This window comes from Geospiza fortis, unplaced genomic scaffold, assembly GCF_000277835.1.
Source record: "Geospiza fortis unplaced genomic scaffold, GeoFor_1.0 scaffold488, whole genome shotgun sequence".
Taxonomy (NCBI): domain Eukaryota; kingdom Metazoa; phylum Chordata; class Aves; order Passeriformes; family Thraupidae; genus Geospiza; species Geospiza fortis.
Genome location: NW_005054365.1, coordinates 1,883,252 through 1,896,201, shown reverse-complemented (window position 1 = coordinate 1,896,201; position 12,950 = coordinate 1,883,252). Strand labels below are relative to the sequence as shown.

Below are 12,950 nucleotides of genomic sequence, written 5' to 3'. Positions count from 1 at the left end.
GCTCCCAGGCTGGCCTCTCTCAGCTAGCTCCTGGCAGGGGGACACCCCTCTGTCCCTGTTCCCTTCTCTTTCCCAGCCCCAGGCCAAAAGTTTCCCTCCAGCTCCAGACTGAAGAATGACTTTTCAAGAGCTCATCTCAGATCCTTAGGCACATTACCAAGCGTCCTCTGCAAAGGAAGCTTCACCTTCCAAGACACATTTAAACAACACCCATTTTCCAAGTCTCTGAAATCACAAATGTGCTGCCAAGATCCAGCCAAGCCATCCCTCTGCTCCTCCTGAGGACACCCAGGCTCTCCTGCAGACACAGCAGTGGCCAAACAGGGACCACGGAAAAGGTATCCAGAACACCACAGTGTTCATCCACCCACAATGTACAGCCAGAATCTCCTTGGGAAGGAAAAGAAATAAAACATTTCCTTGCTGCTAGGTTTTACCAGCCAACATAATCTAATTAACCAGCACAGCTGCTTCGTTAGCATTAGAGGCATATTTATCAAGGGGCTAAAGGAAGCATTTATTAAATTAGCTTGTAATTTTGGAGTTACTGGATGGTTTTTTACTAGAGTTTGCACAGTTCAGGACGGTGCAATGCTGGAGGACTTCAAGGCAGAGGGAGGCAGCTCCATGTCCTCCTCCCATGTAGGTGGTATCTGGCAAAGACAGAAGGAATCACGAGTCTTTAAACACTCCCATTGGTAAAAGCCTCTGCTTACCAATGTGATGTTGTTCTGTAAGAGAAATATTTGTGAATTGGAGAAGCAGAAACACAGGCCAGTGCTGAAAATCTTTAGAGAAGTGGGCATTTAACAAAATAAGAAATGTTTCTAAAGTTGCTTGAAGTTACACAGAGACTGCCTGCTTGCAGGCAAAGTGAAGGATTTCCTGCAAGGTCACAGAGACCAGGATCACTATTGTTTCACTGCTGACCCTGCACTTTAAAAATTCAAAGAATAGCTTAGAAATACAAAACATTTCCCAGACCTCTAAGACCCATTCAGTTCTAAATGTAATTTGAAAAATCTTTTATACACTTACCATTTGACACATAAAATTTTGCTTTAAGTACCCAAAACAGCATTGAGTATCAAGATATTTGGAATGTTTTACTGGACATGGTACCAAATACAATGAACTTACTGTTAAAATAAGTCTTGAAACTTTTAATATTTTTAGCTATTTTTAATTAAGGTCCCATCTTAATATCCTACATCTACCAAAGGATTTATATAAATGAAAGGATATTTTTGAATACTTTCTGTCAAAGGAAGATTGGAAAGGAACCACAACAGTCAAAGAAGACTGGAAAGGAACCACAATGAAATGTTTGCAACAGATGGAGTATTTCTATAGTACTAGCCAAAAGATACAGCCAAAAGAGACTCCAGCCCCACCTTTTGATTCAATGCATTTTAAGTAAAAAGATACATATGTCACCTCAGAAGCCTTAAATTTAACTGATGGCTTCAGTATTTCTCTAGCATTTTACTTTAGTTATTCTGGGTTTAGTATCTGAATGTTTTCTTTTAAATGGATTCATAATACTATGCTAGTCTGCAGATGATTTTTTTTTCCTGAAGGAGTTATTATTTTGCATATTGGCCTGATAAGAACAGTATGTCAATTTGTGATAAAATGCATATGAGTTTTCACTTGAGGCTGATCCCCATTTTTTCACACTGAATTCACAATTTTAATTACTTTTATTGTGTGTGTGTGGTTTTGGTGGTTTTTTTGTTGTTGTTGTTGTTGTTTTGTTTTGTTTTGTTTTCTGGTGGAATTCCTCATGTTTTCCAAGAGGAGGAACTGAGCACACAGCAATAAAACACAGACACCTCTTGCACATTGTTGGGAAAACGGAATGTCTGCAGCTCAGCCTGGCCCTGCACCTGCTCTCATCTTGCAGGTGTTAACACAGGTGTCTCCAAAGCTCAGTCTGGGAGCTCACAGGGGAGCAGCTGATGTGCCCTGCAGGGACAGTGAAGCAGTGGAGGCTCCCCAGCTCTCACTTGGGTGATTGTTCCATACCATCCAACAGCCGAGGGTCAGCTGGCACCCACCCGCTGTGACTCCCGTGAAAACACCCAACAGCTGCCAGGGCAGAAGGGGAAGCCCAGATTTAGGGGTTTTCTCAGCCAGCCTGGTGTGTTCCTGTCTCAGCCGGACTTCAGCGAGCTGTTCCTCCTCCAGCATCCATTCCCACATGGGAAAAGCCGGTCTGTCCCAAAACACCAAAGGAAAGAGCTCCCTTAAGGCACTCTGACCAAAGAGAGCTGACAAACCTTCCCAAAGGGCTCCACAAATCTCGTTTATTTGACTTTTCCTGATTTCCAACCGAGAGCTGAGCAGTCAGACCTGACAGCTGCTTGCTGATTGACACTGCGTGCACCGGGGACAGCTCAGCTGTGACACATGGCTCAGATGCAGCTGCTGGGGATTTTTTTTTATTTTCCTCCTTGAGTTTCCAGCGCTAGGAAGCAACACGTGGCTGTGTTTGGGCAGCTCTCCAGACAGCCTGGCCCTGCTGCTCTCTGGATTCAGGCTCTTCACGTGCTGTGAAACAGCAGCAGCCGGGGAGTGGTGCAGCTGCTCCGTGGGCGTGGGGAGGGAAGAACAGCCCCAGGCTTCACAACTGGCGCAGCATTTCATGATGAGGTGGAGCTATGGAAGTGCCACAGTCCCCAGGAAATTCTCCCAAGCCTGGAGTCATGGTTACACGTGCGAGATAAAAAGTCTTCTCCTAATCTTAGCCAAGTAAGTCTTGAGGGTCTCGTTAAAAAGCAGGGCTGGCAGCACCCTCAAGCCCTCATCTATCCCATCTTTGTATCCTAAAGAGTGATTAACACTCCCTCACATTTTAAACACATGAACAAATAATTTCTAATTTGCTTTTAAGAGCTTCCAGTGATTAAGATTTCCTAATTGCCAGGCTATGACCTCCAGTGCCTTACACTGGCTTTCTTGTTAGATCATTCTTTGATGTCTACCCAGCCATGTACTCACATCTTCCAAGACTACAACTTCTTTCAACTACAACAGGAAAATCAGATTATATTCTTGTTCTTTCCAGGTTCAAACACCATTCCTATGGCTTTTGTGTGGGTTTTACTCTTAAGCAGTAGCTGTACCTGTAATCATCCCTGCACTATGCTGCCTGCTCCAAATTTCACATCAGTCACCCCAGAGGTAATTTCTCTTCAGCCAGTTTAGCCCATGAATTTTCCACTTGCTTTTGCCCTCATTTCCTGCCCCAGAAGGAGTGAAGATAAATAGCCCCAAAACAAAGGCAACTCACCCTTTCCTCACAGCTTGATTTAAATACCTGGAACTAAACAGCAACTCCTTCTGCTGTATGAAAGAGGCTGGAGATTCCCATGGCCAGTGGCTCTCTGAGCATCCCTCTGTTCTTCCCCATCACATCAAAAAAGGAGAGGACAGAGGTCACACTTGTGGTGTTTTATTCACACCAGTGTAATTTTGAATCTCTCATCCTGCAGATCAGTGGAAAATCAACTTTTGCAGTGAAGCAACAGCTCTCATGGCCATATTCTCCTGCAACTCCAATTGCAAACAGATTGTCACTGAGACCACCACTATTTGCCTGGATGCCTCCCACACCAAACAGGCCCATGCTCAATGTCCTCTGGTGCTACCACTCTTTCTAGGTTTTGCTTTTTCCCTACCCACAGGAGACTTTCTGATTTTTGGCTTTGGAATTAAACGGTTTCTAAAAGCTGGCATATGCAAAACACTTCTGAAAGTGTGGAAGGCTGGTGTGGTGATGGCATAGAAATAACAGGGCTCAGGGAACCCTTGTGGAAGATGACATTTGAGGTAAAATTGTTAAGGGCAATCTGATTTCAAAATCATCATGTCCCACAGGGGTTCTGCAAAAATACTGTTTTTAGACCTAGAAAGGTCTTACTCTGTGGTTTTTTTTTTTGTTTTGTTAGAAAACTATGCCTGCCTGCACTATCCGTAGAGCTGCTTTACACAGATGTTTATCACAGAGGGAAAAATAACTCATAAAGACAACAGCAAGTTTGGACGCTATTTAATGAAAAAGAGGCGAAGTTTATAAACACAAGGCTGACAGAGAGAAGAACACAGCAGGAAGCTGTCAAGGTACAGGTAAGAGTTCTGAAGTGCATTGCTAGTGCAAGTAGGTAGGCAACAGAAGGAAGATCATGTTCCAGGTAGGCCCCTTCAGGTGAGCTGGGGTTTGCTGGGCTATGTCAGCTCGAAAGGCAGAGCCTCAATCTCCCTTGTGAGCTCTTCATCCAAGGCTTTCTAGCGGGAGAGAAAACCAAGAGGAATCAGGGACCACGAGACAGCTTCCACACAGCTGCCGGCAAACAAACACATCTGCAGTGATCAAACCCTGGGAGGCTGTCAGCAGTGATGGTGCTGAGCTGGATGGACTCATCACTGCAAAGGGGAGACAGCCACAGGGAAACCTCCAAATGACGGGCTGGACAAGCTCAGCTGCCTTCACTCTGTGCCCCAATGTGATTTTGGACACGTCCCAGCTCACTGGTCTTCCCCAGAAGTGAGCATTCTGACCTCAGAACAGCCTCAGGCTGGTAAGGGGAGCCAGTACTCCCTGAATCAAAAACAAGTGGTGTACCAACCCAGGCAGTCTCACCTGAAAATGTGCAAAATGCTCTTACCTAGATGTGATTTTTGATCACAGGTTTAAGGCTTACCACTTGTGCTTTACAAGTAAGCAGGCAGTAGCCCAAAGGAACAAAAACATGTTTTATGGGGCTCAAATGTGGCTCAACTCACTCAGGAAAGATACATATGAATTTCCCAAACAGTTTTAAAGTGTTTGGCTCAACAGCCACACCTGCAGATTACACAAGCATGGAGGAAATGGGCGCTGTGTTTTACAGGGGAACGTCCCCATTGCAGTCTACAAGGCAGATGTTGACTAAAATAAGCCTGGAGCCCTCTGAGCGTTCAGGAGGAGCAGGGAAGCTTCTGAGACCTACAGTGAGTGGATAAAGATTCCAATAGACAAAATTCCTGGGGATATAGCTACCTAATCTGCACTGATATCACTGTGCCCAACTGCTTTTGCAGCTCCACTAGTTCCCCTGATCAGTATCTACAACTTCTGCATCACCAAATCTCCCCATGAGAACATTAAGACTACAGTCTAAGGTGGGTAAATCTGTAATCAATTAATACATGCAGCTCCCGAAAAGATAAAAAAAATCTTACAAGTTCTTTTTTCACTTCTTCAACCTTCACTTGCGCCAGGGGAATGCTCTAATGAGAGAAAATGGCATAAAAATCAGCATTTCATCAAGATACAAGAGTCCCTGCACCTTTACAAGAGTCTAATGATGAGCCTCAGGTAAACTAATGGACAATTAATGAAGTTTTGTGTAGGCACTTCACATGCAGAAGGTATTCCCATTACCAGTCTAGTATTGGTTTGGTTTGGGCAATCATGTATTTTTCAAAAGTCTGGTATGGCCTAAAGTCTAAAAAAACCCCTTCATTTTAAGCAATTTTCCAAATATCCCAACCAAGGGACTTGATTTCAACAATATCTGTGCAAGATGTTTCCAAAGGACAGTAAGTTTGCAAGGATAAACCTCCCTTCCCTCCTCCTGCCTGCACCAGGGGCTCTCCCTGTCTCCACTGACAGCAAGGCTGGAGGGGGGAACTGGAGACCCTAATCCCATTTGAATGTCCTGTTCCACTTGAGAGAAGGAGAATGCTGCCTCTTGGAGGAAGACGGATTAAACAGAGCAGCAGACCCACTTTTCCAGCCACAGGCTTTTTTTTTTCTAGTAGCAAGACATCAGTGTTTGTATAAGGGAGAAGAGAAACCTGCATTTTCATAAAGCTGAGTGCCCAGCACCCTCAAGAGAAATCAAAGAAAATGATGGAGCAGCCAGTTTAGGGGACAAAACCTACATTTGGCTATTTCTTCAGGATCCTTAAAATCCTGTTCAGAGCTCCAAACTCTGCAACACATGCTGTGTCCACCAATATGGCCTGACGAGCATTATAGCTAAAATACTGGTAAATCTCAAGAAGCTGGTTATACTAGGGGATTCCTTTTCTTCCATATTTCCTTGTCCAATTTCTAGCTAATTCACCTGAATACTAATTTACCCAGCAAATCTGTCTACTCTGTTAGAACAAAGTTTGCCTGACGAGGAAGCTTAATTTCTTGGCTTTGATTAATAAACAGAGATCAAGTCTTTGGTTTGCATCATTACCAGACCTGTAGGACAACTACCTGTCCACCAAAGGCATCACAAGGATATCCCTTACATTCTGAAGTCCACCAAAGTTAACCTGATGGCAAATACAACATAACAGTGGAATAAATAGTTACAGGAGGTAAATCAAGATAGGATGCCAGTTCCTTCTTCAACGGCTTGATTTCTTCACGCAGTGCAACCAGTTCCTGCAGAGAGAGAAAGGCAGATCATATTCTAGGGAATTATTTGCAGAATTGATGGAAAGGGGTGAGATAGATCCACAGTTACCTACAACATTCGAGAACTTGAGAGATTTCATCCTCTATAAAACACATGGAAAAACAAAATTTTGCACACACAGGCACAACAAGACTCTCCCTTATGCTTATCAAGTGGGAGTAATTTATTTTTGGGGCTGCAAACTGAGTACCTTCCACAGTCCTGAACTCTTTTCAAATAATCAAAGTTAAATAAAAAAGATGAAGGCATTTGTGCTGCCCATTTCACTGATGTCCTGGCAAAGCAGTTCTATAAATGTCAAGGAGTCAAACCGTACCTTATGCTTGGGCCATAGAAGATGACAAGCCTAGAAAATTTGCCTGTGGCTTTTTGGATGCAAAATTCCAACAAAAATGAGTTCTGGTCAGCACCCTCGTGTAACACTGGGCAATGTGAGCACTGCCACCCAGTGCTGGTTGGTGAGAAGTACAACAGAGAAACCAGGAAACCTGTTGTCACTGCTCCACTCGAAAACATAAAGAAAAAGGCAGCAAAAGTACCAAGAAGAAGGACTGAGTTCCCACTACAATAACAGCAAAAAATATGAAGATGCGCTGAGTGCACAGGACAAAGATGTAAAGTCTGTAGTTACAAACTCAAGAAATGTGTTTTTTCTTTAAGATGTTCCACTAGGCTTACAATAAAGCTGAAAAATGTTGTTTAAAGACACAGCAAAAGAAAAAAAAATAGCACACAGTGATTCTGAATTTGGGTTTCATTTAACCTTATCTCCTTTTTTTTAAGTGTTTGGAAGGGATTTACTTCACACGTGGGTCATTCTATCAAGAAACTGCAATACACAGGTAGCCATGTAATGGGATATAGTCCACAGAATATCCACTCTGTGTATAACACAGATCAGAAATAAAGGAGGCAGATCTGGTTTCGGTGGCAGGGAATTTATTGTGTGGAAATTCTCCAGTAGATGCCCTAGGAGAGACAAACCCACCCAAAAGAGCCCAGTTCATGGGACTCTACCTACAGGATTTTTATTTGTGCTTTCTTTGTCCATTAAGATTTGTTCAGGCAGCCAAAGAGCAAACTACAATTCCTGAAAGCACCCAACAAGTAAGCCTGGCCTGTCTCACTGCAGCAACATCCCTCTTGTATCCAAAAACCTACCTCAGATGATTTCACCAGTGCCTCATGTGTCAGGGATTGGTCCAACCCACTGGCAACAAGCTTAGCCTGCAAACAGGAGAGGGCATAAGATGCAACAAGGAGAAAGATTTCACCATTTCCTTCTGTTTAAATCTAAACAGGCAGGGAAGAACACAGGTTGTCCACGGCAGAAACGTGTGCTATTGGAGCCACAGCTACAGCTGGTGTACAAAAGGAGGTGCTGCTAAAATTTGTATTAAGAATAACAAGTCTTTCCAGAAAAGCAGTGGCAGAAGGGCACACGGCAAGGCTGAAGAAAGGCTTCTCAGGAAAAAGTCAATTGTAACACAACACTTTCCATCTCGTGCTTGTCAACGTATCAGGTATGGCTTTACTTTAGCCATAAAGTAACCTGCCAGAGCTTCTCAGGGAATGAGGAGAAAGCACTCTACTGATCACAGGATGCACTGAGGAGAGATCAGCAGGGACAACTGAACTATATCCACATGTTGTTCTGTTAGCTCAAGAGTCCCCAGTAGGGGAGTTTAGGAATCTTATGGAATGTCTCTGTAACTACAAATTTGGGCTCAACCAACCACAGCTGTCATCCCATCACAGTGCCATGTAAGAAAACTCCTTCCACCTACCTCAGCATCACAGATCCTTATTTTCAGATCCTTAGATTTATCTTCCAGGAACTTCATGTTCTTGGATTGAGTCTCAGCTTTGGCCTGTTGTGCTTCCTGTGAGTTCTTCAGTTTTTCAATATCCCTTAAGAAATAACACAGAAAGAAAAAGCTGTTACATTCAAAGATGTATCAGTATACAAATACTGTTACTTACCTCTATGCTCAAGCTAAATTCGGCAATACAACAAATACAAGAAAAGAAAACTGAGAAAACCCTGTATTTCCCTGTGAGATTTTCCAATGGGAACATATACAGCTATTACCTCCAGAACCCCACAGACCAGGGAAAACAGAGGCAAAGAAGAAAGCCATATGCCTAAAAGCAAAGGGTAATAGTCTTGTGCATAATTCCTCAACTCACAGAGCTAAACCTCAGATCAAGAGGAGGCAAACCTGCAAAAAGCACATGGGAATCTCTTTTACAAGCCAAATTACCACTTTAAAAGACAAAAAATAACCCAAAAAAAACACCAAAAAAACAACAACAACAACAAAAAACCCAAAACATTCTAGAAATAATTAGACTGGAAGGGAGCTGTGGAGAGCATCTGGGCCAGCCCCCACTCAAGGCTGGAGTTGATCGTGCTGTGCTTGGCAAAGCCCTTCAGATTATATCCTCCAGGGAATGACTTGACACTGATTTTTTTTTTTGAGTTATCACTATTATTATGTCTTCTACACACTGGTTAATGGAACTTCTTACCTGAGAATGGTTTTTGTTTTTCGTCCCTTAGTCTGACTACAGAGGCCATGCTAAATGTGCTAAGAAAATCAGATTTGTCTTCAGCCTCAGACAAAAGTAACTGGAAGATGGAAACTTGTATCTGAAAACAGCTTGTAGATCACTTTTGCTTTAAAATAATTGGTTTGATGCTTTGCCAGATCTCTTTTGACTACTGAAAGTATCCATAACATGGGTTTTGATAGATACTTCCAAATACTTTGAATTGGAGATGTGTCAAACCCCTAAAAATTCAGTTTTCCTCGTTAGTTACCATAACCAACATTGCCCGAGACAGAAATCACCAGTATTACTTTAATCTTTCCCTCTTCCTCATCCATTACTCACTTCTCTAACTGCTTTTCCACCATCAGTGCTGAAGTTAGTTTTTTCCTGAGGGTCCTCAATTTCTGTTCCATTTCTTCATTTTTTGATTTTGTTTTATACATTTCCAAGGTCATGTCATTGATGGCACTGTAGAAGCTGGTGAAGAGAGAATCAGTGGGAATGCTTAGGAGTCAGCTTCTTCTGAAAGTCAGAGTTGTTGTTATTCTTTTCTCCACACTTTAAATGAATGACTTAGTTTCCTCTTGATGTTATGGCAGAAGTAAATTTAAATAAGATATACTACGGGAATTTGCTTTCCATAACTAACACAGATTTCCACATGGAAGGGAAAACAGTCCAGCAACCTGAGTAAGAGCAAGTGAACAACACAACTGGCACTCTGGTGAATAAAACCACCATGTGCTCCACTCCTGGCTTGCCTCACTGCCTTTGAGAGAAACTGTATTCAGTCCCTGAAAATGCACAGTCACAAGATGTGCCTGGCAGCAGCTGAGTACCCTCCTCTTCCCAAGTGGCCCAAAGCTCTTCCCCCTCCAGCTCAGGAAGAGAGATCTAAGTGCCAAGATCCTAAATTTCACATAAAAATTGGGTTCCAAGGCAGACTTTGCCCCTTCTTTGCTGCAAGTGTTGCAAAGCCATGCTAGGGAGAGAGGCCCAAGGAGACCAGACTAGCAGATGCCATTTCTCCATGGCAGAGGGAATCTCCTCGCATGAACTGAGGCCAGATGAGACAGACAAGGATGAGGAGCCGAGGCTGGAAGACCAGTCACAGTTCCCCAGTCCTTGCCTAAGCAGTGTGAACACTGCTGTAGCCTGGCATACCTGGCACAACAATCCAACTGGCAGCAGCCTGCAGCCACTGACCACAAAAGCAGAAGAAAAAGGAGGGATTTAACTCCATCCCAGGCTCCTCTCAGGCTTCAGAGATTCCATGCTGGGATAACTTAGAGCTAGCACTTTGTGCTCAGTTCCCATGCACTCCAAAGCTGCCCAAGGGGTGAAAAATAAGCCTGACAAAGAAGATTCCTAGTGCCAAGTTTGGAGCTGCTGATGTGGAAAAACAGAGGAAAACAGCACAGACCCTGACCACGAATGCAGAGTGTGAAGAATTACCTGGTAAGAGACGTGTCCTCCACTTCGAGTTCTATTGCACTTTGTACCAGGTCAGTGAGGTCATCGTTGGCCTCTTTGGACATACTGCCTTCCAAAAAACCCAGGCTTTCTCCAAGAATATCCTGCCAGTAGTCAGCTGGAAAATATATACAAAACAAAGCAGTGATTTTTTTAATATTACTGCTCTTTAATGGAACTCTTCAAAGCTAGAACCCAATCCCACACTGGGAATTTGGCTACCTGCCTGTTGTTGGAGGAAACAACATTTTTGAAAAAGGATTAAACATACAAAACTGATGCCATATCTCCGTTTGTCAAACAAATTCAGTGTATAAAGGGAGAAAGCACTGCTCCACTCTCTCCCCGTCCAGTCTGTCTGACATCAGACAAACAAGAGCTCACCCTTGTGCTACAGCAATGAGCACATCCAGGTCACCTCCCCACAGAGCTCAGCCTGAGCCTTGATCATGGCAGACCCAGGAAGTGTGTCTCCATCATTTTTTGTTTGGTGGCAAGGCACTTGAAGGAACAAAAACATCTTTATGTGTACTATGCCAGCCTTTCCACAGAAAAGTAAAATTGCTTCCTGAGAAAAGCCTATGAAGTGACAGTCCTTTATCATGTGTTTTAAAAACACACTCTGGTCCCCTGAACCACTCACTTGCTCAAAAAAACCCAAACAAATTTAAAAATAGTCACTCTAGGCAGCTTCAGCACAACTTAATCATCTCAATGTTGTTTCAGGCTCCCCCAGGGCTTTCCTTAACAGTGGCTTAGCACCAACTCAGACTCTTGAATGAGCTGTAGGGACACTTCCCTTTCTACCCAGACAATATTTACATGCTGTGCTATCAGGCCCAGCAGACTAGGAGGTTTTAGCAATTAACCTGCTTGTCCACATTTATGGCCTGCTCAAGATGGCTTAAAAAACTGTCCTTGAGCAATCTTACGTCGCTGTAAATTGTAGTAAAAACCGCATAAAAAAAAAAAGCTGAGTCTGTTTCAATTACATATATATTCCAAAGTTTTTAACAAATACAATCTTCAGGACCACTCACAACAGCCTGACTCAGGTGGAACTGAGAAATGGAGCTTCAAACTCACCTTCTGCTTCATATTTGCTTGTCCTGTCCTTCATGTCCTCTATCAGCAACATAACATCCTTGTCTCTCTCTTCATTGCTCTCCATAATTTCATGCAAAATATCCACTGTCCTCTCATTCACCTCATATTCTGGAAAAGGCACACCCCCATATAATTTCTTTAGCCATATAGTAACCTGCCAGAGAAGGGAGACAAAAGAGCAAGCAATCATGTGAAATGACAGAAAATAGCTGATAGACGTGAGGAACGTAAACCACTGCAAACTCTGCATTCCTGAAGAGCAACTCCTACATCAGTCCAGGAGGCATGGGTGGGAAAAGGGGAGAAAAATTCCTTTCCCTCTTCTTTAAACACCTTCTGTGGTCTAGAAAACTATATTATATCCTTTTTAATCTCCCTCATTTCTTGGAATACCTGCTTATCTCCATGTGATAAAATTTTACCTTTTTATTCACGTGACCTGTTGGCTACAGACACAGTAACAACCCAATAGATGTTAAATAGGCGTTTGGAAAAATAGTGAACACTGTTAAATTGTGTGGGATAAAACTGCCTGAGTCATCACTGGGAACAGTGTCTCTGCAGGAAAGGGGGAGAGAGTCACCACAATGTGCAGCCAAAAGCCCTGCAAAGTAGTTGTACCATCAGAAACAAGGTCAGAAATAAGAGATCAACACAGCGCTCTCAGGTAGGGCTGTGATCGTGGAACCATGGAATTGTTTGGGCTGGAAAAGCCCTCCAGGATCATCCATTCCCCCAGCACTGCCCAGCCCAACACCTACCCACGTCCCCAAGTGCCACATCCATACGGCTTGTAAATCCCTCCGGGGATGGCGACTCCACCACTGCCCTGGGCAGCTGTGCCAGGCCTGGACAACCCTTTGAGCGAAGAAATTTTCCCTAATATCCAACTTAATTAGATTAGAAAGGTTAGATTATGACCAGTAATAACTGAAGAACATGGAAGTTCTACAGCATGTAACGAACACAAACTCTCGCATAAGCCCGCCTAATTAACCTGACGGAGAATGGACGCAGCCGTATAACTTTAAGTGTATTTCTTCTCCTCCCTCATCCTGCTGCCGTACGTGCACACACGCAACAATGGAGAAAACCACCGCAGCATAAGGCGCAAAAAGCACGAACGATGTCTCTGTGCGTGTGTGTGTGTGTGTGTGTGTGTGTGTGTGTGTGTGTGTGTGTGTAGAAAACTGCGAAAAAAAGAGAAAGCCAGCCCCGCCGGCCCCCGTTACCCGTGTGAGCTTCTCCTGAAAGGAATCGCCGCCCGGCGTTCCCGCCGCCGCCATCCTGCCCGGAGCCTGTCGGGAGTGGGCGGCTGAGGGGCGGCGCCGCCGCGGCTCACCCCGCCGC

The 12,950-nt window shown here is 43.8% G+C and overlaps 1 protein-coding gene across 1 annotated transcript; it reads right to left on the bottom strand.

Annotated features, from left to right (window-relative positions):
* Window positions 1-4,037: 4,037 nt before the first annotated feature.
* HAUS1 (HAUS augmin like complex subunit 1) lies at window positions 4,038-12,944 on the bottom strand. The gene is made up of 9 exons (XM_014308294.2): window positions 12,833-12,944; window positions 11,580-11,754; window positions 10,476-10,611; window positions 9,363-9,497; window positions 8,252-8,375; window positions 7,626-7,691; window positions 6,359-6,430; window positions 5,227-5,274; window positions 4,038-4,290 (listed from the first exon to the last, which is right to left on the bottom strand). Exons 1-9 carry the CDS (start codon window positions 12,884-12,886, stop codon window positions 4,231-4,233), a joined length of 870 nt encoding a protein of 289 aa, XP_014163769.2. The 5' UTR covers window positions 12,887-12,944; the 3' UTR covers window positions 4,038-4,230.
* Window positions 12,945-12,950: the final 6 nt, after the last annotated feature.